Here is a 27,966-nt window from a genome sequence, read left to right on the forward strand (position 1 = left end):
TAAAAGGTGATTTAAAAAAAAGAAAATGTAAGTTGTTTTTTTGTTTTGTTTTGTTTTTTTGAGATAGGGTTTCCCTGTGTAGCTTTGCGCCTTTCCTGGAACTCACTTGGTAGACCAGGCTGGCCTTGAACTCACAGAGATCCTCCTGCTTCTGCCTCCCGAGTGCTGGGATTAAAGACGTGCACCACCACCGCCCAGCAAGATTTTTTTCATGTGTATGATGAGTGTTTTACCTGCATGTATGTATATGTGACGTGTGTGTGTGACATGTGGAATGCCTGCTGCCCTCATTTTTCAGAAGAGGGTATTGGATCCTCTAGAACTGGGGTTATAGATGGTTTCAAACCACCATGGGCACCAAAGTGAGGTCCTCTGCAAGAGCAACAAATGCTCTTAACTACAGAGCCATCCCTCCACCCCATGTTGTTTCATTCTTCACTTCCTCCACAAAATGGAATATTGTACAAGCACCAACATCTCTCAGGAGCTTATGGTTCCAGGCCCTGACCAAACGCTACTCCTTTCTAGGAGTGTTCTCAGGTTGCTTCAACAAACCCCCATATCCTTTCCATCTCGGAAGTCTTTGACCACTGAGGTCCCAATGTGAGTTTGGTCTGAATTAGCCTACAGTGTAAGTGTAAACACAACTATAGCTTGTTTGCTCTGGAAGGCAGTTAAGTGCCATGTGGCAGAGGACTAGGCACCACATTTTTAGGCTCAGTGCCCTAGCACTGCTGGGTCCTCCAGAGTTAACGGCATAAAGCTGGTGTGACTTAGCAGTCTTTTCCCCATAGCTTTGGGAAGAGCGTCGTCTTTCACTGTGCCCGCCGTGTCGAAGAACACTGAAGATCCATGGTTCCAATTACAAAAAGGCCATGATGAAGCCCCTTCCTGTAATACTTCCTGCCAGTCTTGGGGTCCACCAGTGACGCTGACTTGCTCTGGAGTTAGTCAGTTTTGTTCCTTTCCTGTACTACACTACTTCCCCTGGGCACAGCCACCCTCAGCTGTACCCGAGACACCAGGGTTGCCCCAGAGCTGGGGAGCAGGAGAAAGCCACTGCAGGTATCTAACCTTGACAAAGCCCAGCATGCCTTCCACAGTCCTCTGGGTCCATCCCTGCAGCTCCCCTGCCATATAGATTCACTCGAACAGCTCTGCACTAGGATAGTATTTATTTTTTCTTGGCAAAAATTCAAATGCTACATTTTAAAAACAGAGTATCTCAAACAAATGCATCACAGGAGACAGTCTGGTCACGGCACAAAGCATCCTACTCAAGATTTTTGTTTTTTTAAATATACAAGTCAGTTTCAAATGACAAATTCTGTGAGAACTAGAAATCTACAGCCTGTAGTTTAATAATAGAAAAAAATTAAGACAAAAGATTCATCGCATCCAGCATTTTGCTTAATTTCCTGTTCATAGCACCAATTTCTGTAGATTATAGGATGATTATTCTAAAACCTGTGGCATATGCTGTGTACTGTCAAGTGGGCTGCTGCTTCCCTTCCCAGCAGTCCCTGCCATTATCAGGACACTCTCTTGACACAAAGAGAAACTGGGAAGAACTGGGAGGAACTGAGAAACTGGACGCAGGACGATGACTCCATTTCTCAGGCCTGGGTGCTGCCAGACCAGCAGTGCACACCTCAGAGCAGGACCAGGGTGGATAAAAGTTCCTTTCGACATGATGCGTGGAGAGAGCAACTGGCTTACACTCAGTTGCCTGCAAGTTAAAAAGCCTCAGACGAAATACAAATAGTTCAAGAGGAACACGTCAAGTACGAAGCCCATCGATGCTGTCACATGCAGTGAGGCTATCACAGACACCCTGTTGGGATGAGCCAGAGCAGGAGCGTGGCCTCCAATGCTAAGCTCCACTGCACTGAGAAAACAGACATCCCACAAACAAAGCACTCACCACAAATCACACCTTCCTGAACAGAACCCAGTTAGAAAATCCCAGCAAAACCCCAGGACTGGAACAGTTCCCCTGTAAGTCATAGGACGATGAATGGCCACCATGCCGAGCTTGAGATTTCCTGCTCTTGGCCAGATCAGACCCCAAGCAGAGGCAGGAGGAGACTGGGTTGAGGATACTCTACCAGGAAGCCTTCTGCAGTCCCAGAGATGCACCCGATGTTTTAGCCAAGTGACCTGGGCTAAGCGGATAGGAGGTTAGGAAGGGGAAGTAACACACGGACAGGCATTCTTTCTTGGGGATACACTCGTGGGAAGGACAGGCAGGGGTGGGTCACTGTGGAGTCCTGGCAGGAGCCTCCCACCCCGCCAAGCCTGCTTCTCTAACTCACGGTTTCCTGGTGGGATTTGTTTCTCTAAGTTTTCACTTCCTACAATGCCAGACTTTAAAAAAGATACAGGCTAGTCCTAAATTGGACTCTGAGTAAAGTTGTTTCTCTTATAAATACTTTAATACAGATAATCCTCACTCCGAGTAGTATCAGTGACACAGTACCATCAGGCACACAAGTTCACACACACACACACACATGTGCACACACACAAGGCTCCCAAACTTTCACAGAAAGTCTGACAGCTACCACATAATTATAAAGGGCCTACCTCTCAAGTGAAGTAAGGTGAGAGTGACCTTGTCACTTCAGTGTAAAGAAGCCAAAGGGAGGAGAGCGTGTGTCACATCAGGAAAAAATGAAAAGGGATCTGTAACAGTGTTTGGTGGGGAGAGCGGAAGGAAGGTGGGGATAACTTCTGATTACTGAAAGGCGAAACAACAAATGTATCTACCAAACCAACTCACAAAAACCCCAAACAACAAACCACCAAGCAACCAAAGAAAAGCCCCACCTTTTGGGTTTCCGCATAGCTTCCTCCTAGTGACTGCCTCAATTGGCAGACTGCTGTCTGCGCTACACAGGAAAGCTTCCACAGTGGGGGAATCAAAAGACCAAACAAGGAAACCGAGGGTGGAAGTTAGTGTAAATCTGCATTTTGGGAGAAAGTTAGTTGTCATTAACTCCACAGTCCAGCATAGTTTCCATGGAGCCCAGAAGGGAGGGGCCCTCCTGCCACAAAGAGCTTCGTCCCAGACGAGTCGTAGCAGTGGGTGTAAACAGCGTTGGGGAAGAAGTCAATGTCCGAAAAGTAATTCCTCCAGGTTTCATCATGATTCTGTGGGAAGGGAAGGAGACTGTTAGCACTGCTAGACAAGGACAGGAACGACTTCCGGTCTCTGCCTGAGGACAGGGCTCTATACCCACCACCTGATGTCACACAACCGGTTTTCATGGATCCCAACTAAACAGGATACAGCTTTCCGCAAACTTGTTAATGACAACTCGCTGGCAGCAGCAACAGGAAGTTCTTACCCTTCTGCTGCTGTTATTTGGGAAAAATCTGTCTTTCATTTTGTTCTACAACCTTCCTTCAGTTTACAGAGTACTCAGATGATAAGCATTTGCCGCCACCAACCCCACTGGGCCTCCATTTCCCCAGGGCCAATATGAGCGGCCACAAACACAAAGTCAGGGGAAAGGGCTTTTCTCTGCTCTAAGGAATGTCAACAGCGAAAAGTGAGGAGGCAGTGTATCAACACCAGCCAGGAGGGAAGCAGAGGGAAGACACTCCCCTCCACGGCAAGCAACCATCCTCTCAGGGTTGAGCTTACTCACCAGCCAGCCTTTGCCAGTAGTTAGTTTTAGATTCTCCCCTGCCAACCTGGGCTTGGACCCATAACAAGCTGAGAGCCTCTCTTCCAGAAATCTCTGCGCTCGGATATCATAGAAGAGCAGGGAGCCCTGCCCTGTGCCCACAGTGATAATGTGTTCATAGAAGCTTACTGATCGGATCCCTGAGAGAGAAAAGCACAGAGCAATCAGGGACAGTACGACCCAAATACCAGATGGTACTATACCAGTGTCTAAACAGGACTCTCTGCCAATAAGCCACATTGCTGGGAATATCCATGTTGTTTTCTGCCAAAGATCGTGTGTCTGACATTCTCTGTATGCCATACCCTTGAGTAGCACTGGAGTCATCTCTCATAACTATTAGCTCTGCTCCATCATGATACTTACACTTCAGTTCACTATTATCTTCCTATTATCAGCATGGCTCTACAGGAAGTATTTGGTATTATGTTATTTACGGCAAATTACCAACTACTTTGGATCAAAGAGAAAATACATCTGCTGCACCTGTGGACTATTTAAGTACAGGGGCAAAAGGTATCTCTTGGCATCTGTGGAACTAGGACCCTTTGTGAACTAGTATTTCCTCATGCAAGCTGCCTCCATGAATATAACCAAAATTCTTTCAAAGCTGGGTATGATGGTGTATGCCTTTAATTGCAGTAGTGGGGTGGGGGGTGGGGGGGGGGGGGTCAGATCTGTGAATTCAAGGCCAGCCTGGTTGACACAGCAAACTCCAGGTAGACAAAGACACCTAGGTGAGACCTTGTCTCAAAAACAAAAGTTATAATAATGATGATGATAACAATAATAATAGTTTAAAAACCCTCTTAAAACTTTCCATTGTACACTATTCCAGCTACACCCTGTTCCTTCTCCAGCTTTCATTATATCCACTGTTCTCTAGTCTAAATTTATACATCTTAACTACTTGCAAATAGAGCCTAGCATTGCCGAGGGGGTGTCAGGCTGACCACCTAAGTTTGATTCCTGTGACTTGCAAGGAAGGAGACAGCTCCCTCAAACTGTTCTGACTTCCAATCAGCATCATGGCACCCACCTTCCCCAACAATAAAAAACAAAAATAAAACTGCTTTTGTAGTATCTACACAGAAACAACACGGTTTGAAAAAGAGGCTAAACTTGTAACTCCCACTGTTCCTTTTGTTTGTTTTTGGTTTTTTGAGACAGGGTTTCTTTGTGTAGACCCAGCTGTCCAGGAACCCACTCTGTAGACCAGGCTGGCCTAGCGCTCAAGGAGTTTTGCCTATTCCTGCCTCCTAAATGCTGGGATTAAAGGTGTGCACCAGGGGCTGGAGAGATGGCTCAGCAGTCAAGAGCACTGGCTACTCTTTCAGAGGACCCAGATTCAATTCCCAGTACCCATATGGTTACTCAAAACTGTAACTCCAGTTCCAGAGGCTCTGACACCCTTATCTGACACACCCTTACACAGATATACATGCAGGCAAAACACCAATGCACATTAAGAAAAAAGTATGCACCACTGCTTCGGCTTCTGTGTTTTTAAAAACCATCGTGTACTATGTACTTACTCTGTGTGTGTGTGTGCGCGCACACAGGTATGTACACTGGAGTGCTGCTGGCCATGGAAGCCAGAACAGGATGACAGATCCCATGGAGCTGGTGTTATAGGAAGCTGTGAGGCATTCAATGTGAGTGCTGGAACCCGAACGCAGGTTCTGTGGAAGAGCAGTAAGTAGTCTTAACTATTAACTTTTCTAATCTGCTCTCCACAGGATTCTTGGTGGGAGGAAATGAGTTCTCAGAAAAAAGTATTCTGAACTCTTAGTGTAGTACCAGCAGAGTCTCTTCCAGTAAAGAAAACAGTGATGGCTCTTAGAATATGCTGTATGAATAGCTGCTGGGGGCTATGGGTACAGCCCAGAGGCAGAGCAGTTCAGACAAGCACAGAGCCCTGGGTTTGGTTCCCAGCCACAACCCAGTGTTAGATGCTGAGACCTAGGACCCACTGACCAGAACTAAAACATGTACTGTCTTCAGCTTCTTGAGGTGTATCTGTACCTCACAGTACATACTTATCATCACATCCAAAAGTGACCTCATCCTCCTTAACTCCTCCCCAGCTCAGTATGTAAGACTTTTAGCTCAGGCAGGGCCCCAGCAAAAACTTCCCAAGGGACTAGTGCCAACCGCTTATCTCCTCACAGCGGTTCGTACCAAAGGCTTCTTCAGCCTGGACATTCTGTTGCCACATGCAGGTAAGTAAGTGCCTCTCTTCTGTCAACAAATACTTCTACATGCTATGCACAGATAGATCACTGTTCTTGTTTGGAAGTCAAAGAGAAACGAAAGGGAAAACCCATTTGCAATGCAGTGGTAGGTAAGCCGCAAGGGACACACAGGGACTCACCACTGCCTCGCTCCCTGGAGCAGACAGACTTGACGTTGTATGATGGCTGCCGTGGATCCAGGAAGGAGACATGTGCTTGAGAACCCACTGCATACACGGACCATTCACTGCCATAGGCCAGACATACATTCTCTCGACAGTATGGCAATTTGGTGGAAAGGAGCTGGAAAGAGAGACATCCCTAACTAGCATAAAATGGGCATTCTTGTGTTACCTCAGTGGGCTTCCTTTATTCACAAATTACCTACCTAAGCCAGGGACAAAACCAAGTAAATGAGGTAACTTCTGGGTTGGGAAAAAGGAAAGCTAGAATTAAAAAGCCAAGAAGTATAGTTTATTTCCAAGAACGAGCCCCGGCCACTAAGCCTGACTCTCACCCTGCTCTTTCTGCAAGATGAGGCACCACTCCCTCGAGGCTCTTCAGATAAAGGGACTCGTTTCTGACTACCCTCAGTCAACTTCCCACGCAATGGGAACTGTACACTGGAGGAAGCGTACCCCAGGACTGACTCCGTCCCAGGGAGCCTGAGTCAGCCTTCATATTTGACCCCGAGGACAAGCAAATCCACAGGCGCTGCCTGCTTATGTAAGACAGTAGGCAGGGCCAGTGGAATGCAAAGCTGCTGTGTCAATTCCCAGAGCTTTGTGTTCTCTTTAGAAGAAGCTCCTTACAAATATAAGCAGCACAGGGAAGACATGGACTAATGACCCACATGTAGTGCATTCCTGCTGAGCTCCTGGCCTGGCTCCAGAGAGCAGCACCTAGCCCTAATCCTTCCTTTGTTTAACCACACCTTTTGATGCCCTATGTGAATCTTGTTTGACAGTCAAGGATCAGAGAGTCCCCCAAGGATCAAAGGCCTATACAAAAACTTGATCCAGGAAACCCGGAAAACCTGATAAATCAAGTAATTTGCACCTGGCATTTGGCCTCTGGGAGCTCCTTTTGGTTTGCTTTGAAGGTACAGAAATTAACTATCTAAACTGTAAAAGAGTAAATAAATATGCCCTAGGTGAAGGGAAGAGTGCTTCAGTCCTTCGAGGCTGGACCCCCTGCAGCCATGAAAGGCTAGATTCATTCTTAACATGCCTCTGTGTCTTCATTCCACGTACCCGAGTGAACCCACAAACACACTCGTGTAGCGACCACTCAGCTACACCCACATAAATACTGTACAAAAAGTTGCTAGCAGGTATTATTAATAAATCTGTTTTCTCCTTAACTGTGTTGTTGCAACCTCAGGTCTCTTTAAAAGACTTTCCTGTAATTCTGGCACTGGAAAGCTGAGGGAAGATCCTGAGTTTGAGACTACAAGCCAGGCCTACCTAGTTAGCTTATCTTTTAAGAAAGAAAAACAAAATTAAAAAACAAAAAACATTTAGATGCTGGGTAGTGGTGTCACATGCCTTTAATTGCAGCACTCGGGAAGCAGAGGCAGGCAGATCTCTTTGAGTTGGAGGCCAGCATGGTCTACAGAGCAAGTTCCAGGACAGCCTGGGTTACACAGAGAAACCCTGCCTCAAAACGTAACAAAACAAAGGCCTTTTCCTGCTTAAGCACGGTCTGGCTGTCAGTATTTCCAGTCTTTGAGAGGTATTATTTTAGATGTGGGAAGATCACAAGTCTAAGACCAGACTGAGCTACACACAGAGATCATGCCTCAAAAATAAATTTAAAAGATACAGACTTTTCCTCAAGAGAAGCATGCTAGACTCATACCTTCCTGTACTATGCAATTTTATTCTCAGACCTTGGGAGAAAAGGTGTTTTGGACAAATCCACTAAGACTCTAGAAGAATGACAGTATTCTACACCTATGGTAAATTATCATATAAAATTACCAAGTCATGTTCACACCTTAGACAATGTATTTTCAGCCTTCCAGAGATGAAAGTAGCCATCCAGTGATACTGCTCCCAACTCCTACAGGAGTAATGAAAAGTAAGTTATAATATGCTCTGCAGCAAACTAAAGTACCACATATGCAAGGGAGGAGCCTGAGGGGTGGGGCTCTCCTGTCCTCCACGCCTGTCCCTCGGAGACTACATAAAGGTTGCTTTCACCTCATCCCATGGACTGCAGCAGGTAGTACATTCAACTCCGCAAAGCAAGTGTAGTCTCTAACAGTCACATGAACACACATCTATGGGTGAAAATGTCCTTCCTATGTCAGAGTCCCCTGATGTCCTCAAGACTATCAGAGCAGAGCTCACAAGTGCAAGGCTATTTTTCTCAGTCCCAACGTGGGAGCTTAAGTCAGGGCCTTGTGCGCACACACCCATGCACATATGCAGGCAAAATACTCATACACATAAATAAATTTAAAACAAAAAATGAGTCCAGTTGGGGCCTTTTTCAGATTTTGCAGAAGCCTGTCTCCTTTCTAGGCACTGGGTCTAGTCTTAGATTCTGCTCACAACGCCACTGTCAGGAGATCTGGCACAGTGACTTAGGTGAAACTCAGTGGCAGGTGTAAGATAAAAGAAGCAGGGAAAAGTGAGGAGCTTAAAAACAAGTGATGGCTTTTAGAGGTCTGGAAACCAAATCCAAACTAGAGTACCTGAGAAGGCATGTGCAAAGGAGGCAGTGTCAGAGTAGGGTGGTCTCAGGAAAACTATGAACCAGACCACAAACATGGTCACCCCGGCCAAACACAGCAGAGACAAAGGCTAAGCTTCACAGTCTGTTGTAACTTCTAACCAGCAGTCCTAGCCTCTAAAGAGGGTGCCCTGTGAGTTTAGAGCCAAGTCAGCAAGCACTGCCTTGGAAGAGAAAGGATCCCCCAAGATAAAGTCAGAAGGGACAGGCTTCTGAGGTCCCTTGGTGAGTTCATACCTTGTTCTTGTTGTTGAAGGCCAACGCTCGCACCTTGCAGTTGTCTGGGTTTGTATCCTCCTTGGGGATATCCTTTAAGGCCTTGTGAGTGATGTGAGCATACACTGGGACTGGTGACACATTGTGTCTTGCATCGCTTTTGGTCAATACATCATCTGTCACCTCCCAGAGTCCCATAGAACCATCCCGTGAACCTGCAGTGTAGGAGATCCCCAGATGTCAAATATATTTAACCCTCCATGAGAAAAACCCCCAGAAGACTACATGGTCCACCCCAAATACTGCAGTATGCTTTGTTTTGTTTTGTTGTTGTTGGTTTCTCTGTGCAGCTCTGGCTGTCCTGGAACTCACTCTGTAGACCAGGCTGGCCTCGGACTCAGAGATCTGCCTGCCTGTGTGTGCCACCATCATCACCTGGCTGGTATGCGTCAAGACAGATCTCACTCCATAACCTGGCTGGCCTCAGACTTGTCCCATTACTCTTACCTCGGTGTCGAGGGCCGGGGGTACAAGCATGGGCCATCATATTCAGTTCAGACTTCTTCATCTAGACTTCTTTCTCTAGAAACATCTCTTTATATTCAACTTTATGGAAGTCCACCAACCAATTTAAAGAGATCCTCCTGCCTCTGCCTCCCTGAGTACTGGAATTAAAGGTGTGCGCCACCACACCTGGCTAAGAATGAATTTTCAGTGCTGGAGATATAACTTCATAGAGCACTTGTCTAATATGCATGGAAATCCTAGGTTCAATCTCCAGCATCACAGAAAACCTAGTATGATGGTATATACCTATGCGAGTGGAGGCAGTTGGATCAGGTGTTCAATGTCATCCTTAGCAACATAGTGAGTTTGAGCTAAGCATGGGCTATGGAGACCATCTCAGGTATTAAAAAATAAAAAAACAAAGAACAGGAAAAAAGATGGCTGGGTTTTTGTTGTTGGTTTTTTTAATGTTATGATCATTGGTGTTTTGCCTACATTTATGTCTGTGTGAGGGTATCAGAAGCCCTAGAACTGGAGTTATAGACAGGTTTCAGTGCCATGTCAGGCTGGGAATTGAACCTGGGTCCTCTGGAAGAGCAGCCAGTGCTCTTAACCTCTGAGCCATCTCTCCAGCCCTGAGATGGTTGTTTTTATGCTGGGAATGTAACTGAGAAGTAGAACAGTCGCCTGAGCACAAGGACTTGAGGTCTGTTCATCTAGTATGTTTATTTATTCCTATCTATCTATTTTAAGGCAGGGTCTCACTCTCACCCCCTAGCTCTCCTGGGCCTCTCTAAGTAGAATAGGCTAGCTTCAAACTCACAGAGATCTGCCTGCCTCTGCCCCGGAGTGCTGGGATTAAAGGTGTACGCCACCATGCTTGGTCCCTAAATTCAATTTTAAATATCATAAGCCAAACAAAATCCATTAATTATTTTCCTTCGTAAACAATAATGAAAAGAAGATTTTTTTCTTTACCCCCGCCCAGTGCTGAGCTCATTCCCAGAGCCTCAGACATTCAAAGAAGAGTTTTCTATGAACCTGTTCTTACTGTCCAACAAGATAAAATGTCATCCACAGTAACACTGAACGTTTATGTTCCCTTTAGAAACAATTCACAACAAGAAAGATCTATTTATTTATTATGTGCTCTGCATGCATGAATGCCTGCAGGCCAGAAGAGAGCACCAGATCTCATTACAGATGGTTGTGAGCCACCATGTGGTTGCTGGGAATTGAACTCAGGTCCTCTGGAAGAACAAACAGTGCTCTTAACCATCTCTCCAGCCATCTCTCCAGCCCCATATCTTCCTATTTTTTAAGATTTATTTTATGTATTTAAAAAAATGTATGATCACTCTATCCACATAGGTGCCTACACACCAGAAGAGGGCATTGGATCTCATTACAGATGGTTGTGAACTACCATGTGGATACTGAGAACTGAACTCAGGACCTCTGGAAGAGCAGCCTGTGCTCTTAACTGCTGAGCCATCTCTCCAGCTCTCTGTTCCTATTTTTTAATTTTTGAGGCAGGATTTAACAGAGCCCAAGCTGCTCATGAGCTCCTGATCTTCCTGCTTTCACCTCCCAAGTGCTGGGGAGGAGGAGAACACTAAGACCTGAGAGTCACCTTGGGTCTCCATGAGTGGCAAGGCGTGAGCATACCCACCCACACAATTAACTAATCTAAAAAAATTAAGGTGGGATGATTGAGGAAGACACAAAGTTCCCTAAGCTGAGTATAGTGGGTCATACCTACAGTATCAGCAGAGAAGAGGCTGAGGCAGAGGGGATGTTGCAAGTTCAAGACCAGTCTAGACCACATATGAGTTCTACACCAGCCCTGGTTACAGTGGGAGACCCGGTGCCCTCAACAAAAAGCAGTGGTGGGGGGGGGGTGAGGTGGGGCATCTGAGAAATATAGCTGAGTGATAAGGGGACCCAAACAGCATACCCAAGGCCCTGACTTCGCCCTAGCACCACCTAAACAAATGCATAAATAAAAATAAGAAAACAAGATAAGGCACCCCGGCCCCTGTTAGTGTTAGTAGGTCATTTTCTATCACAGTACTGTACTTTTTAAACTTCCTCTTTGCCATATCAAATCTTCCTAAAGGAGGGAAACTTTACCAGACACTGCCATAGTATCATTGATCCATGCAATGGAAAAGATCCAATCCTTGTGTCCATCCTTAGAGGGGTAAGTGACATGTACAGAGAGGAAAAAACAAACAAAAAAAAGATTAGTAAAATAAGGATCATAATGAATTCTCCTAAAAAGCAGACAGGTTAGACTGGAAATACCTTGTAAAAAAATTTAAGTACAAAAGGGCATGGTTGCACATGCCTGTAATTCAGGAAGTTGAGGCAGAGGACCCCAAGTTCCAGGACAGCATGAGCACATATGGAGACCCTGCCACAGAAGAAAACAGGGCCAGCAATACAGCTCTGCAAAGTAAAGTGCTGCCAAGTCTGAGGACCCGAGTTTGATCCCCAAAACCCACAGTGAAGGAAGGGAATACTAAAGCACTTCTCAGTGTCCACTGGCCTCCACGTGTGCACCACATGTGTACCCACACACATCCACATGTGTTCCCACACACACAGATCCATGTGTGCACCAGCATGTGTACCCAAACATACATCCATGTGTGTTCCCACATACCTATATACCCACACACACCGTGTGTTCTCAAACACACATCTACATGTGTTCCCATACAGATCCACGTGTGTATCAGCATGTGTACCCACACATACATCCACGTGTGCACCAGCATGTGTACCCACACACACATACAAATAAATGTGAAACAACAAGCACCAAAAACACAGTCTCTGGTGCTCTTAACCTGTAGAGTAAGAGCTCATAATATCTGGGAAGACTCAAAGGCAGAATAAAACTGGCACTCCTGCAAACTAGAATTCAGAAAGGGGTGCACACCTTTTAATTCCAGCACTGGGAAGCAGAGGCAGGAGGATCTCAGTGAGTTCGAGGCCAGCCTGGTCTACACAAGGAGGACAGCCAGGGCTACTTAGAGAACCTGACTCAAAATACCAAAACCCCAAAATCAAACAAACAAAAACAAAATGTCCAGAGGACACAGCTTCCAGCTTCTACCTCAGAGTCTTCTCTTCTGCCTGGAAGACTCCCATGGCGCTGCCCATGTTTCCTTTAAGTCTCTCTCCTTGTTCACATGTCTTCTCACTGAAGCTGTCTCTGCCTCCCTCTGAAACAGCATCTTCCTGCTACACTCCATCCCTTTAGCCTGCTGCTACCCCTCTGTGGTGTATGTCACACTACATGTCACTGACTTGTATGGTACACATATTGGTTCACAGGTCACATACAATCAGCATTATACTAAAGGCAAGGACTTTATTAATTTTATTCTTTGCTATGCTCCTGGAGCAAAAAACAATGCCTGATTATATATGAATTGGTACACTTATTTTCTGACAGGTCAATGGGAGATAGGTGACCCTGTGAACTGACAAACAGCCCACTCTTAGCCACAGAGGTGTACCATTTGCCCCTTCTATCAAACCTATGTCCTGGTTCTTACCTATGGGATCCCAATCTCCATTCTGCTCTCTGTTCCATCCCTCACCCCCAAGTCAGGAAAAATCTAGAGAAAACCACCCCTTTCTAGGTTAGGAGAGGATCCATGTTTGAAAACAAGGTTAGTTCTAATGATGACCAATGGAAAAACTTACATCACCCACACACACAGGATCTAATGTAGGCAGCCGATAGATGGCAAGACTGTTCGGGTTGTCTCCTCCAGTGGCTAGGAGTGTTCTAGAAGGATTCAGCTCTATTGCATGGATACCACAGCCCTGCTGAGACACACCTCCAGGTTCCCGGTCTTTCAGAATGGGAATCTTGGTGATCTGGCCTGTCTGGACATCCACTACAAAAAGCTGCAAGAGAAAAAAAGGCACACAGAACACAGTTGCTATTTAACGTGGTCAACACTGAATACAAACACCCACTTGTCCACTTAGAGTCTACTCGATAGCAAACTCTGGAGAGTTTCATTGCTCTTTTCTGTTTGGAGACAAGGTCTCACTGTGTAGTAGCCTCAGCAGGCCTGGAACTCACTATGTAGAACAGGCTGGCCTCCAACTAACAGAGATCCATCTTCTTCTGCCTCCCAAGTACATATATCACCATACTCAGCATTTACTAATTTTGGAGACAAGGTCTCACTGTGGATCCCTGACTGGCCTTGAGACTCACAGAGATCCATTTGCCAAACACAGCAGGACTCTTGGAATTATTAATGGCACAGCTAAGGCCATTAGTCAAATGAAACATGAAATAATTTAAAATGACTGAAGATTAAAGTTTAACATTTTACATCAACAGATCAGAAACAGATTCTGTCTACGGTCAAACTACCCTGAATGCACCTCATCTCCTCTGACCTCAGCTAAGCAGGGTCGGGCCTGGTTAGTACTTGGATGGGAGACCGCCTAAGAATACCAGCTGCTGTAGACTTAAAAAAAAGAAAAGAAAAAGAAAAAAGAAAGTATTAAATAAATTTTGCCCAAGCTTGACATGGGGTTAATTCTCTCCTTCCGCTCTGGGGGTGTCTAGCCTGGCAGTAGTGGTGCACGCCTTTAATCCCAGTACACAGAAGGCAGAGGCACGTGGATCCTTGTAGGCCAGCCTAATCTACTGAGTGAGTTCCAGGGCAGCCAAGGCAGAACAGAGAAGCCCTGCCTTGAAAAAACAAAACAAAAACAACCAAAGCAAAAACCAACCAAACAAACAAAAAAAAACAACGGGGGTGGGTGGGTGGGGGGGGGGGGCGGGGCGGGAGCAGGGGAGGTCCAAGGGTTGAACACATCTGTCTTCACCCTGAGAAGCAATTACCTGTACCCACACAGGCTTCTTGCTGGCCCTTCCATCTTTCTTACTGGCACTACAAACATCTGGCACCAACTGTAGAGTGGCACACACCTAGAATCTCAGCACTTGGCAAAGCAGAAGCAGGAGGAACACAATTCTGAGGTCAGCCTGGGCTACAAGACAGCCTATCTCAAAAGCAGAGAACAAGGGGCTAGCGAGAGGGCCCAGAGGCTCACAGGTCCTGCAGAGGACCCAAGTTTGGTCCCCACCACCCATGCAAGGTGACTCACAAATACCTGTAATCACAGCTCTAATTCCTCTGGCCTATACAGGCATCTCATCAACATGCACATATTTACACACACACACAGTTAAGTAAAAGAAACCTTAAAATACAAGTATACATACATTATTTTCTTAATTAGTTACACAGCCTTTTAAGGCTTAAAAACCGGCGAAAAGCTGGGGTGACTAGGAATGCAGAGGGTTCAAAAAATCAAAATCTCGCCTCTATTTTCACTCTTGAACTTACAGCGGAATGGCCAAGGACCCTGTGCAGGACTGACTGTCCTGCCTCTTCCCAGGGAAGCACAGGGATGGTAAGTACTGGCACAGAACTGCTTTCTACACTCACAACTGCAGAGGCTTCAATGCAGATCCCTGTTCCACACTCAGAGTGGGGCTGTTCCACACTAACCTACTGGGACCAGTGCCAGACACCGGTAGTGCAGCCAGGAAAGCCTCGGGCTCCGGCTCCCTGACTCTCCCCTTCTCAGTCAGCGGGAAGAGCAAGCAAAGGCTGTAACTGAGAAAGATGTAAGATTAATAAGCAAGGAATGTGGGCCGGGGTGAAGACACGTCAATTCACCCGCAGGACAATGGTTTCCAAAGGGAAGGAAACCTTAGCGTTGCTAGAAACACAGTATCCATTTATCACATAAAGAGGAGAGCAAATGGATGCTGGCTTCCCAGACATTAAGACCAACCGCACTGGGCCAGGGATGGCTTAGCGATGAAGACACCTACTGCCAGGCCAGACACCCTGAGTTGGATTCCTGACTGCCATGTGGTGGAAGGAGAGAATCAATTCTCCCAAATGTTTTCCTCTGATCTCCACACCCACCAATGTAAATAAATAGAGGTCTTGATACTGACATTAAAGAAAGAGAGAAATGATTACAGCTAGAACAAAGGAGAGAGCCAAGACAAAGAAACAACACAGTCAGTGTGCCAAGAAGGCCAACGGCTGTATGAGTGAGTCATCTGTCTCATTGCAAGAAACCACTGGACAAGAGCAGCTGAGGGAAGGGGCTCTCTGTTCCAAGGTCCTGTCTTATCCTGATAGCAGCATCATGGCAGCAGGAGCTTGCGGCAGCTGGTCACATTGCATGGTCAGAAGGCAGACATGATGAAGGCACTCACCATTTTCTTCTGTCCTAGCCCATGGAGTGGTACTGCTCACGGTTAACATGGGTCTTTCCACCTCAATTAAACTGACCTAGCCAATCTCTCCTGGTCATACATTGCATATTTATTTGTGCTCACGTTTGCCTGTGTGCGTATGTGCGTGCACACACACACACAGGTAACATGGCTCACCTATGGAGGTCACATGACAACCTGCAGGAGTTAGCACTTTCCTTCTACCAGTGAGTCCCAGGGATTAAACTCAGGTCAAACTTGATGTCAAGTGCCTTTACTGCTGAAGCATCATGCTGCTCATAATACTTCTTTTGTATATGTCCGTTCAGAATCTAACCAGGGCTTCATGGTATTTCTATACATTTTGGGGGGAGGGTGGAGTATCCTCAGACAATTACGTTGTCCAGAGCTGGCCTTGAACTTTTTTTTTTTTTTTTTTTTGGTTTTTCGAGACAGGGTTTCTCTGTAGCTTTGGAGGCTGGCCTCGAACTCAGGAGATCCACCTGCCTCTGCCTCCCAAGTGCTGGGATTACAGGCGTGTGCCACCACCGCCCAGCCTTGAATTTATTCTATAGCCAGGCTAGCTTTCATTTTGTTTTGTTTGTTTGTTTTTTTTTAAACACTGAGTCTCAGCCAGGCGGTGGTAGTACATGCCTTTAATCCTTTAATCCCAGCACTTGGGAGGCAGAGGCAAGTGGATCTCTTTTATCCCCTGCCCAGTGCCGAGTTCATTCCCAGGGCCAGCGCTACACAGAGAAACCTTGTCTTGAAAAACTGGGAAAAAAAGGGGCTGGAGAGATGGCTCAGAGGTTAAGAGGACTGGCTGCTCTTCCAGGGGTCCTGAGTTCAATTCCCAGCAACCACATGGTGGCTCACAACCATCTGTAATGCGATCTGGCGCCCTCTTCTGGATTGCAGGCATACATGCAGGCAATAACACTGTATACATAATAAATAAATCAATCTTAAAAAAAAGAAAAGGAGGAAAAAAAAACAGAAGGGGAAAAAACGTCTCACTATGTAGCCGTGGCTATCTAGAACTCAGTATATAAACTAGGCTGGCCTCACACTCATAGAGAGCTGCCTGCCTCTAGCTCCTGAGTGCTGGGATTACAAGCCTGTACCAACAGGTGCTGGTCACGTTACGTAATTACTGTTGTCCCTGTTTTGAAGCAGGGTCTCACGGAGCCTCTTGGCCTCAAACTTGCCATTCAGCAGCAGACAACCTTGAACTCCTGATTCTACCTCCCAAATGTGACAAATTTAGGTGCATGCCACTATTCCCAGCTTTCTACACAGATTTTCATGGCTACAAAGTACTTTACTGCACAGATAAACTAGCATTAATGAATAAATTCCCTGTTCTTCAAAATTGATGCCATGTCCAAATTTTTTATAATATAAATGAAGGATCAAAAGTTGGGCATGGTGGCACGTATATGTATTTGGTGCTTTGGTTTCCATAAGAAACTAGTTGGGGATTTAGCTCAGTGGTGGAGTGCTCGCCTAGCAAGCGCAAGGCCCTGGGTTCGATCCCCAGCTCAAAAAAAAAAAAAAAAAGAAAGAAACTAGTACCTCATCTGGAAACACTCATTTAATCAGTAGATGACAGAAGACTTCCATACCCCAATACAGTATTTAGAGGGTGTGTTGCTGAGGATTGAACCTCGGGCCTCATGTACTTTCCTCCCAGAAACAAGGTATTTTTTATTAATACAATGGCAAATATATATACATACATAATATAGCAAAATATACAATAATTTTTCGAGACAGGTTTTTCACTGCGTATCCCTGGATGTCCTGGAATTAGTTCTGTAGCTCAAGCTGCCATGGAACTCACAGAGGTCTGCCTGCCTCTGTCTTCTGTGTTCTGGGATTAAAGGTATGTGCCCCCACTGCCTGGTTTACAACACTTTTTTTTTTTTTTGGAAGCTGAGGATCGAACCCAGGGCCTTGCGCTTGCTAGCTAAATCCCCAATGCCTTGTTTACAATATTTTTAAGATTATCTTAGAACTCCAAGGATTCCACACTGGCCCAGTACTGTCCAGATATTGATTGAGCAGTCTAAGGGGTATTTCAGCAAAAGGCCTGAGAAGTATGGTTTAATATAAAGAATCATGACAATCCATATAGTTTCTCTTATCTTTTAGAACTGGAAAAAGCAGTCCTGTACTTCAGGTTGAGGAAGGGAAGTAATACTCACGGATGTCACCAGGACCAACTCTTACTTGGCTAAGCTCCCACTCTCTAGTCATTTCTGGTGCTGGTGTCAGGCATAGAAAGTACATGCTTGGCCACCGAGCAGCTATACCCCACCCCAACCTCTCATCAGCCACACTGGGATTTTAGCAGAAAAATGTCCAGCTGGCGTGGTGGCACACACCTGTTATCCCGGTACTGACTATAATGCCTACCAAAGATCCAGCTTGGATAAAGGCTATGAGCACCCAAAGGGGTGACATGTTCCTTCTCTGTTCACTGAAACCACAAATAAATTGCTCCTGAAATAAAGGGCTCAGATCACATCAAATTATGCAGGTGTTATTTATCAACTAGAAGTACAAGTGCTTTAAAATGTGTGGTAGTGTATCTATGAGTTTACATGCATTTAATCATTATAGTATCTGGAGATGGGGAGAAAGTGATTTCTGGCCCCCACAGAGCAGAGCCAGGGTCTGAAATCTCCTTCAGTGTGGCACAGTCCTGGACAACAAAGAAATCATCAATATCCCAAAGGAGGAAAGCTGCTCTAAATAACGTCTTGTCTCCTCCCACCTGCTCCCCATGCTCAGACCCTACCTTGCTTTTCTGCAGAGCTGAGGAAGAAACCAGGACCTCATCGTGCTAGGCAGAGTGTTACTGAGCTATATGCCCAGCACAGGCTGGGGAATACGGGAATATCATTAGCTTCCTTACATACAGAGAACAGCCTAAAAAGAGCAAAGCACTACATTAAACAGGTCCAAATCTCATTCAAACAATGCCTCTTTCCAAAAGACGAGGCAGGAAGAAACAAGTCTACTATCACCACACATAAGAGGCATAAACTCATTCTTAACTCCTGTTCTTCCTAAAGCCTTATGCATGGATCAACTTTGCACAGAACCTTAGGGAGTATAAAATATTGCCACAGTTATTTCCAACCAGAAACATTCACATATACACAAAGAAATAATTTACCAACCTGGCAATCCTATACCTAACATCCTCCCACTAAAATCAAATTGACTGCTAATGCCAGCACTTGGGAAGCAGAGGCAGGTGGATCACTGTGAGTTCCAGGACAGTAGAGCTACACAGAGAAACCCTGTTTTGTTTTTGTTTTTCAAGACAATCAAAATGAAATTGGCTGGAAGTGGTAGCACACACTTTAATCCCGAAAGGCAGAAGCAGGCACATCTCTGAGTTCCAAGCTAGCCTGTTTTGTATAGTAAGTTCAAGCATACCCAAGACTACTTATTGAGACCCCAAGACCCTGTCAACAAAACAAAAACAAATTAGTCCCAAAAATAAGGAAACCACCTATTATGGGATTACAGAGGGGCAGGAGGGAGATAACGAGCAGGTTTCTCTCCTAACTACAAAATATGTTCACCTAATAGTACTGCGATTAGCCTCTGTGTGTGTGTGTGTGTGTGTGTGTGTGTGTGTGTGTGTGTGTGTGTGTGTGTGTTGAGGGATAAGGATATATGCCTGAGCTGGGCGGTAGTGGCACAGGCCTTTAATCCCATCACTTGAGAGGCAGAGGCAGGTGGATCTCTGTGAGTTCGAGGCCAGCCTGGGCTACAGAGCGAGCTCCAGGACAGGCACAAAACCACACAGAGAAACCCAGTCTTAAAAAACCAAAAAAGATATATGCTTGGTAGCTCAGCCCAATACAATTTTTTTTAAATGTTTTCAGATATGGAGTCTATATCACCCAGGCTTTTTCTTGGAGAACCTTCTACCTCACCTCCTGAATAGCTGGGATTACAGATGTGCTACCTTTTTAGGGGGAGAGTGGGAGTGGTATTAAGGATCTAAACCAGAGTACTGCACTGTACTAGGCAAGCACCCTTGAGAAACTACCATACCCACCCTGCCCTCCAGAGCCACCCCAACAAGTGGCCTTGCACTCAATTGCTTAATCCCACCCCACCCTCCTCTTTAATGCTGGGGGACTGAACCTAAGGCCTTGTATCTACTACCCAGCTCCATCTCCAGCTCTCTTCCTATGGTTATGCCACGGCTGCACATGTACAGGTCAGAAGACATTAGGAAGTTAGCTCATCTTCACCTTGTTGAGGCAATGTCTCACTTGCTTCTGCTTGAACAGTACATATCATATTTTACCTACTTGGTGATCTCAACTGCCCTTACATTTTATCTTGAGACAAGGTCTAACTTCCCTAAACTCATACTGTACTCAGGCTAACACTAAAGTTTTTGGGTTTTTTTTTTTTTTTTTTTTCTGGTTTTGTTTGTTTGTTTTCAAGACAGGTTTCCCTGTGTAGCATTGCCAGAACTCCCTTGGTAGACCAGGCTGACCTCAAACTCAGAGATCCACCTGCCTCTGTCTCTTAAGTGCTAGTATTAAAGGTGTGGGACACTACTGCTTGGCCTTATTTTTATTATTTTTTTTAATAATTTATTTTTATTTTATAGGCATTGGTGTTTTGCCTGCATGTACCTGTGTGTGAGGGTGTCAGATCTTGGAGTTACAGACAGTTGTGAGCTGCCATGTGGTTGCTGGAAATTGAACTCCGGTCCTCTGGAAGAGCAGTCAGTGGTCTTGACCACTGAGCCATCTCTCCAGCCCCCATTTTTACTTTTATTTAATGATAGGGTCTTATGTCATCTAGATTGGCCTCAGATTTGCTATGTAGTCAAGGACTGCCTTGAGTTCCAGATGCTCCTGTCTCTACCTCCTTAACACTGGGATTATAAAAAATATGCAACGCCATATATAGTTTTCAGAAGTGCTGGGAATATAGTTATAAAAAGTCCATTGCCTCCTGAATGACAGGAAGGCACACTACCAACTGATCTAGCCATAAAACTTTTTATAAAAGCAGGCAAATGCTCTTAACCACTGGGCCATCTCTCTAGCTCTGCAGGCTGAAACCTTTTGATCTTCTTCCCTCATGTAGTCTTTGGGGTAGTTGGGATTATAGGCTGGCACCGCTGCATCTGGCCAATACATCCTTCTCTAAAAGACTGTATCCCACTGGTGCACATGCCTTCAACGTCAGCACTCAAGAGGCAGAGGCATGATCTACTTAGCAAGTTCAAGCTACCCATGACTACACAATGAAGTCTCAAAAACACAACACACACACAGACACAGATAGACACACACAGACACACACACACACACACACACAAATACTTACCAGGAGAACTGAATATCTGGCCATGGAAAACTAAGTGTACTGTCTGCTTCATGTGTCATGGTGACTGCCATGTTATGCTTTTACGATTTTGGTTACTCTGAGCAGGTAATCTCAGAAATCATTACTATTGCAGCTACTTGCTCAACCCTGATGCCTAGCCATCCTACCTCCCAAACTGGGCGGCCTCAAAGTTCTCCCTCCTACTTGACAACCAGTTGCAGCAATTAACTTGTATCCCTCATGACCACCAAGTCCATCTGTGAACTCAGCAGTACCTCTATGGCCGTGACTTTAGGAGACGCTGAGAAAGAAAAAGCAGCCCGAACACCAAAGTTAGTCTGATGCTCTGGCTAGGACTTGGTGTTCATCAGCATCAGAACAGGTCGTTCTCTAATCATCTCTGAACAGAGATCAAACACGACTATTGTCAAAGCCACAAGCAGATGAAACATGTCCTTAACCTGGTGAATACGGGCGGCGGCGGCGGCAGTGGCTTCGTCATTCCCAGCTATAGCTTTACCTTCCTTTCTAGACAAGGTAGACAAGGAACTCACCTCACTTCCCAACAGCAGCCCATCCAGAGCAGAGTCCTTAAGACTTCCTCTCAAAACACCCAAGGCAAATCCTTTCCAAGCTCTCTGACACCCTCTACACCCTCTTACGGGAGGCCCACCCCTCCTATGGTACGGGTTCTCCCTATCCAGAGTGGATGATTTTTATCTCCCTTTGTTCTACTACTTGGCTCCCTGGTAGTTTTGGGCTAGAGGGCATCACGATGAGAAATGAATTCCTCCCTAACTGAAATATCTCTGCCAGGGATGGTGCCTTACAGGAGAACCACTTCCAGTTAGAAGCCCACCTCGTCTACAGGGCATCAAGGTAACCCCATCTCAAAAAACTAGCTCCACCTGGGGTGATCCATGCCAGTAATCCCAGCACTTGAGAGCTAGAGCCAGGAGGCAACCCTAACACCAGGACTGAGGCCACCCTAGACTGTATGAGATCTTGTCTCAAACAAAACCCAAAAAGCCTAACAAAAACCTTTCTAAATAAACAAAACGCCTCTAACTGCACATCAGACCCTTCTCTTTAAATCGCCTGCCCCTCCCCACCCCTTCCTCTTGTTTGTACTCCGAGTACTCTCCAGGCTCCTGCCTGGTAAACACAGGCTGTGTGTGTGGTTTAAAGAGCAGAGGTCCTTCATCATTTGGCTTAATAGTATTCACCTTGGGGGAGGGGGGGAATCACAGGAAAACAAGGAACATCTTGCCCAGAAAATATATATACACAATAAATTTTGAAATTTTAAGAAAAGGATATGGGACTGAAGCCGAAGGTGCCTTTTATTCCATAAATTTATAAATTAGTAACTCCCAATACAAACTTACCTTCTCCTAAATATCAACTAACTGATAAAAGCACATTGTCTCAGATTCTACCGGAGATAATGTCTTCCTTCTCTCTCTCTAGCCTTTCCCTCATCATTTGGATTTAGTCCATCTCTCTTGTAGTAAAATTCATGGCAATTCCTCTTGGGTTTTTCTCTCCCTGGGTCAGTATCTTAACCATATCCTTCCATGTCTCCCATACCCCTAAAAAGTAAAACCCTAGACGGTCAGACTTATAACCCCTTCCAACTCTCTTTAGACACCTGAAGCTTGTTATACTGGAATCAAACTCTCCCTCACAGATCATAGTTTTCTTTTCTTTTTGAAACAGGGCCTCACTATGTAGTTCTGGCTGTCATGAAACTCAAGAGATCCACCCACCTCAACCTTAAGTGTCTCACGCAGCTAGTTTCCAGAGGACTGGCAGACCAGATAATGCTGTTACTGTTTTACAGAAACAACACCAAGGACAGCTGGGAGGTAGAGGCAAGAGGCTCAGGAGTTCAAGGCAGGCTTTGGCTACATAAGATCAGGTTGCAACCCGCCCTACCCCCCACATAACGAAATACTAAAGAAGCATTTGCCAAATGTCACAAAGTCAGGGGGTGGGGTGGGGAGAACACTGTTCTTGGTTCCCTGCTTTGGTTCTAGAAGCTGAGCAGAGAGAAAAATAACACTATGAAAAGAAAACAGCCTGACATGGTGGCACACAACTTTAATCTCAGTACTCAGGAGGCAGAGGAAGGCAAATCTCTGAGTTCAAGTCCAGCCTGGTCTACAAAGTTTCAGGACACCCAGGGCTACAGAGAAACCCTGTCCCCTACCCCCCAAAACAAAACAAATAACAACGACCACCAAAAGAGAAAGCAACTGGTTCTGGAGCACTGGCTGCTCTTCCACAGGACCCTGGTTTGGTTCCCAGCACCCCCATATGATGGCTAATCTGTTAACTACCGTTCCAGGGGATCCAATACCCACTTCCTCGGGTACTCTGCACACACGGCACACATACACACACACACAGGCAAAGTCCCCATATATATAAAAATGAAAAAAAAGAAAACAGCCAAGTGTGGTAGGACCTGTGTTCAACCCCAACAGTTATCAGACTGGAACTAGAGGATTGGGATTTTCAAGGTCACCCTTGGCTATATGGTAAAACAGATGCCAACCTGGCCTACATGAGACCCTACCTCAAAACACAAAAGAAGAGTCTCCGCTTTCCAAGCACTTTAAGTCATGAAGATAGAGGAAGACAGAAGTATTAAGTCTAAGTTAGGAGTCAGGAGTGATTACACACAACTGTGATCCCAGGATTGGGGAGGTAAAAGCAGGCACATCTCTGTGAAGTCAAGGCTAGCCTGGTCTACAGAGTTCCAGGATAGCCAAGGCAAACAGCGAAAGGGAAGAGAACAGGCAAAGGATGGATGAAGTTAGGAGGGTACTGAGCTCAGCAGGCTGAGGACCTGAGTTCCATTCCTGGAGCCCATGTGACGGAAGGAGAGAACCAACTCCTGTAAACTGTGACCTCCACATGCTCACCGTGGCAAACAGCACCCACCAACACACATGAAATTTTAAAAAATGAACATTTTTTGTTTGTTTTTTCCAAGACAGGGTTTCTCTGTGTAGCTTTGCACCTTTCCTGGAACTCACCAGGCTGGCCTCGAACTCACAGAGCTCCGCCTGCCTCTGCCTCCCGAGTGCTGGGATTACAGGCGTGCACCACCACTGCCCGGCTGTTTTTGGTTTTTTTTTTTTTTGAGACAGGGTTTCTCTGTGTACCCTGGCTGTCCTGGAACTCACTCTGTACATCAGGCTGGCCTTGAACTCACACAGATCTGCCTGCCTCTGCCTCCCGAGTGCTAGGCCTGTGTCACCACTGACTGGCTAAAATAGATTTTTAAGTTAGGAAAACAGAAGTGAGTATTAAGAGTAAATTTTGTAGAAAACTTACGTTATGAATGGGTGTTTTGTCTGCATGTATGTCTAAACAGCACACACGTGCCTGGTTCTCTCAGAGGCCAGAAGAGAGCATCAGATCTCCTGGATCTGATTGTGAGGCACATGTGGGGCTGGGAATCAAACCTACACGTGCCCTTCACTGCTGAGCCACCTTTCTAGTCCAGAATACATCCAATTATTAGTCAATGTGCTCACCTCCAATCCGGTCAATGGGTTAAAGAAACAAGAGGTATGTTCTCTACTCCAAGTGTCAACAGTAAGTTTCCTAAACCACGGGGCATGTCTGAAATCAGAAAAAGGAAGTTCCCTGCAGGCTTGCTACCAGCACCTAGTTTTGAAAGTGTTATGTGTTACACAAACAACCTTTAACAGAAGAAGAAGTGAAAATTTGGCCCCAACCACCATAGTATTATTTCCTTCCTCAAAATTGTTAAAAAATTTTGCCTATGGTCTTTATAAAGACACCTGTAGTAGTTAAGCTATTTGATAGTTTTTGTCTTTTTTTAAAATTTGTATTTATATTTGGCCGTGGGTACACATGCCACAGCAACCATATGCCATCACATAAGGTAGTTTCCCTTCCCATCATATGGGTTATTTTATGTTTATGTGCACTGGGTGTTTTTGCCATGGGTGTCGGGTCCCCTGAAACTGGAGTTACAGACAGGTGTGAGCTGCCTTGTGAGTGCTGGGAATTGAACCCAGGTCCTCTGGAAGAGCAGACAGTGTTCTTAATCCCCAAGCCATCTTTCCAGCCCCATCACATGAGTTTTGAGGGTCAAACTCAGGTTGGCAGGCTTGGCAGCTTTTGCCCACTGAGCACCCAAGATTTTTTTTTTTAATTTAATATTATCATGTGTTTGTGTTGTTGAGTGTGGTGTGTGTCTCAGAAAGTGTGTCATGGCAGACATGTGGTGGTCAGAAAAAAATCAACTTTATGGAATCAGTTCTATTCTTCCACCCTTTATATGGGTTCTGGGGTTCAAAATCAGGTTGCCAGGCTTGGACGGTAAGCATCTTTCCATTGAACAAGCTCACTGGCCCAAGATTTTCTTGATGTAGAGTAACCCCTCTTTTAAGTAACCCCAGGTATGTTTTGGTCCAGAGTCAATTTACTCACCATTAAACATTACCCGTCTAGTCACACTAGGTGGGCTAAAAATGGAGGGAGGGCTAGACAGAATCATTTATCCAATACCAGCCCTGTCTCTTGTAGCATCAACCATTTCAATAGTGTCTAAAGACATGCACCACCACCACCACCACCACCACCGCCGCCGCCGCCACCAGCTCTTGCCTGTCTCATAGTAAACTGTTCATATCTTCCCTTTTTGTTTCTTTTGAGACAGGGTCTCAGTGGACAGTCCTGTCTGGAACTTAAGCAATTCTCCCACCTAGCTGTCCAAGTGCTATGTTTGGATTCTATCACATGAGAAAGAATATTTGCCTTATTTTTGCTTCATTCAAGTTCTAGACACTTCTACGTGTGTCAAAGGCTGGCACACGGCAATTAAGTTGTCGCTGTCATGTATCCTGAACAGTGCGCTGAGCATCAAATTCTGTCTTTCCTTTGAGGTCTCCTACTTAAAAGATGAAGCCAAAACACCAGAAGCCGAAGCCTACACAGAGCCAGGGGCCTAAAGACACGTCTTCACTTGACACTATCAAAGGATGCAGAAGTGTGAAAAGGAGCAGGAAAGAGGATGAGCAGTGAAAGGAATGAATAAGGCACTGATGGGGGGCACTTTTCCTGAGGAGCCTAGACCCACACCTGGGTTTGTTCTTCCTTGAGCGCCTCTCTGTCATAACACTTCTACTGAAAAATCTTTTTTTTTCTTAAAAAGATGTATTTATGTATACAGTGTTCCACCCGCACACCAGAAGAGGGCGCCAGATCTCACTACAGATGGTTGAGAGCCACCATGTGGTCGATGGGAATTGAACTCAGGACCTCTGGAAAAGCAGCCAGTGCTCTTAACCACTGAGCCATCTCTCCAGCCCATGAAAAATCTCTTAACAGATTCCAAATCTGCTTACATAAAAGAAATGTAAACAGATGGGGACGATGCACAGTGAAAGGCTCTAGAGCAGGTAAAACCATGCACCTCGGACCCAAGAGAAAAGTCCTCCTGACACTTACCGTGTTGCATTTTGTGCCACACACCACTTGCCTATGATTCAACCACTGAGAAGCAAACACTTTATTAAGGGTCCCAAGGTGAAATTCTCTCTCCTTCAGGAGACTGGGAAGCTGCTGAGCTGCGTAACTATGTAACACCCGAGAGTAGTTGGTTTCATTCTGCAGCCGGACCTCCCGGTTCTTCAGGTAGTACACTAAGGATCTCTTCACCGGGGGGAGCCTTTTCCGTTTGTGCAGTGAGTGATCCCAGCCAAACTGTGGAAATCAACATCAGAAATCAGAGGTTTGGCCACTGTCCTCGAAGAACAAGAAATCCCACTGTATTAGAGAAGAACTGAGAATTCGTCCTTCAGGATTTACACAATCAAAAATATAACCGAAGATTCACAGCCCAGAAAGTACAGCTTAACTCGTCTTGCACTGAAAAAACGGTTCTCACAGTGAAGCCTGCTTAGCAAATGGGTAAACACGACGAAACGTCTCCCAGACCTCTGAGGAAAGTGGAGGACTCGGAAACCCTATATACTCAGGTGTCCTTGGCAGGGAAGGTAATGAGGCCCCGATTACCGAACCCACCTGGGCTGCATTTCTACCCTGCCCCCTTCTCCCTCTCCGCCTGTGCTCCCCGTAGAGCATAAAGGGTATTCAAAGAGCCAGAGTGGGGTCCCGTGTCTTCCAGGGCTGTGGTCAATGGCCGCTCATCTGACACCGCGCGACTTGCGCAGCGGGCAGTTTTAGAATTCGAAACCTCAAATACCAACGGGGTGAAAAGTAAGAGAAACCAGCGTCGGAATCCCAAGTCCGAGGTGCTCTCCTCTCCAAGGGGCACTATAGAGATGACACCTGGTGTTTCTTGGTAGGCGTCTACAAGAACCCAGCACCTAGCATGGAAGATTGTTTCCTTGATAAGAGACAATCGACCCATATTCCACGATGTCAACCGGAAGGCTGACTTCGGTCTCTTCCCAGATTCCCCTGAATTCAGTTTCCTGCAGGACCAAGGAGGTCCTGGCTTCTCCTCCAGCTCTATCCCCAGCTGCAGACTTCCAGCGGAAGGCCGTCATTTTGGAGTTTTCCTTTTGGCTCTTCACCCTTCCGACACGCCTGCACTCCAGTAAAGTGCAGAAGGACCGGCCACAGCTCTACAGTCCCAGACCCCAGCTCCGGACCCCAGCTCTGTCCCGCCCTGGCCCGATTCCCGTCCCAGCTGGAACTCCCTACGCCTCTGTTGGGGTTCGGGCCATCCCAGGCCTGTAAGCCCTCACCTGCGGGCCCTGAGCGTCGCTCCCGGCTCCAGGCGAGGCAGGCGCTTTCCGCTTCCTGCTAACTGCTTTCCGGGCCATAGTGGGCAGCGCCGCCGTGGCCCCGCAGCCACATGGGGTGGAGGAAGCGAGGGGCGGCAGGGCGGCGGGTCATATACCGGGCC

The 27,966-nt window shown here is 46.0% G+C and overlaps 1 protein-coding gene and 1 pseudogene across 1 annotated transcript; one reads left to right on the forward strand and one right to left on the reverse strand.

Moving 5' to 3' along the window:
- Positions 1-1,171: 1,171 nt before the first annotated feature.
- Dcaf12 (DDB1 and CUL4 associated factor 12) lies at positions 1,172-27,965 on the reverse strand. Its single transcript, XM_036178454.1, has 9 exons — positions 27,806-27,965; positions 26,541-26,795; positions 13,109-13,315; positions 11,522-11,582; positions 8,903-9,096; positions 7,925-7,990; positions 6,067-6,229; positions 3,654-3,832; positions 1,172-3,153 (listed from the first exon to the last, which is right to left on the reverse strand). Exons 1-9 carry the CDS (start codon positions 27,881-27,883, stop codon positions 2,995-2,997), a joined length of 1,362 nt encoding a protein of 453 aa, XP_036034347.1. The 5' UTR covers positions 27,884-27,965; the 3' UTR covers positions 1,172-2,994.
- On the forward strand, positions 13,780-13,895 carry LOC118578908 (annotated as a pseudogene).
- Position 27,966: the final 1 nt, after the last annotated feature.

Source organism: Onychomys torridus, chromosome 2, assembly GCF_903995425.1.
Source record: "Onychomys torridus chromosome 2, mOncTor1.1, whole genome shotgun sequence".
NCBI classification, from domain to species: Eukaryota; Metazoa; Chordata; class Mammalia; order Rodentia; family Cricetidae; genus Onychomys; species Onychomys torridus.

Excerpts from the sequence above, each read along its gene's own strand:
- Dcaf12 (XM_036178454.1), bottom strand. The coding sequence starts at position 27,883 with ATGGCCCGGAAAGCAGTTAGCAGGAAGCGGAAAGCGCCTGCCTCGCCT. Across the intron at positions 13,316-26,540 it reads GTGGCACAAAATGCAACACG|CTTTTTGTAGTGGATGTCCA; the intron begins GTAAGTGTCAGG and ends TTTCTCTTGCAG. Across the intron at positions 9,097-11,521 it reads TGATACTATGGCAGTGTCTG|GTTCACGGGATGGTTCTATG; the intron begins GTAAAGTTTCCC and ends CCTACACTGCAG.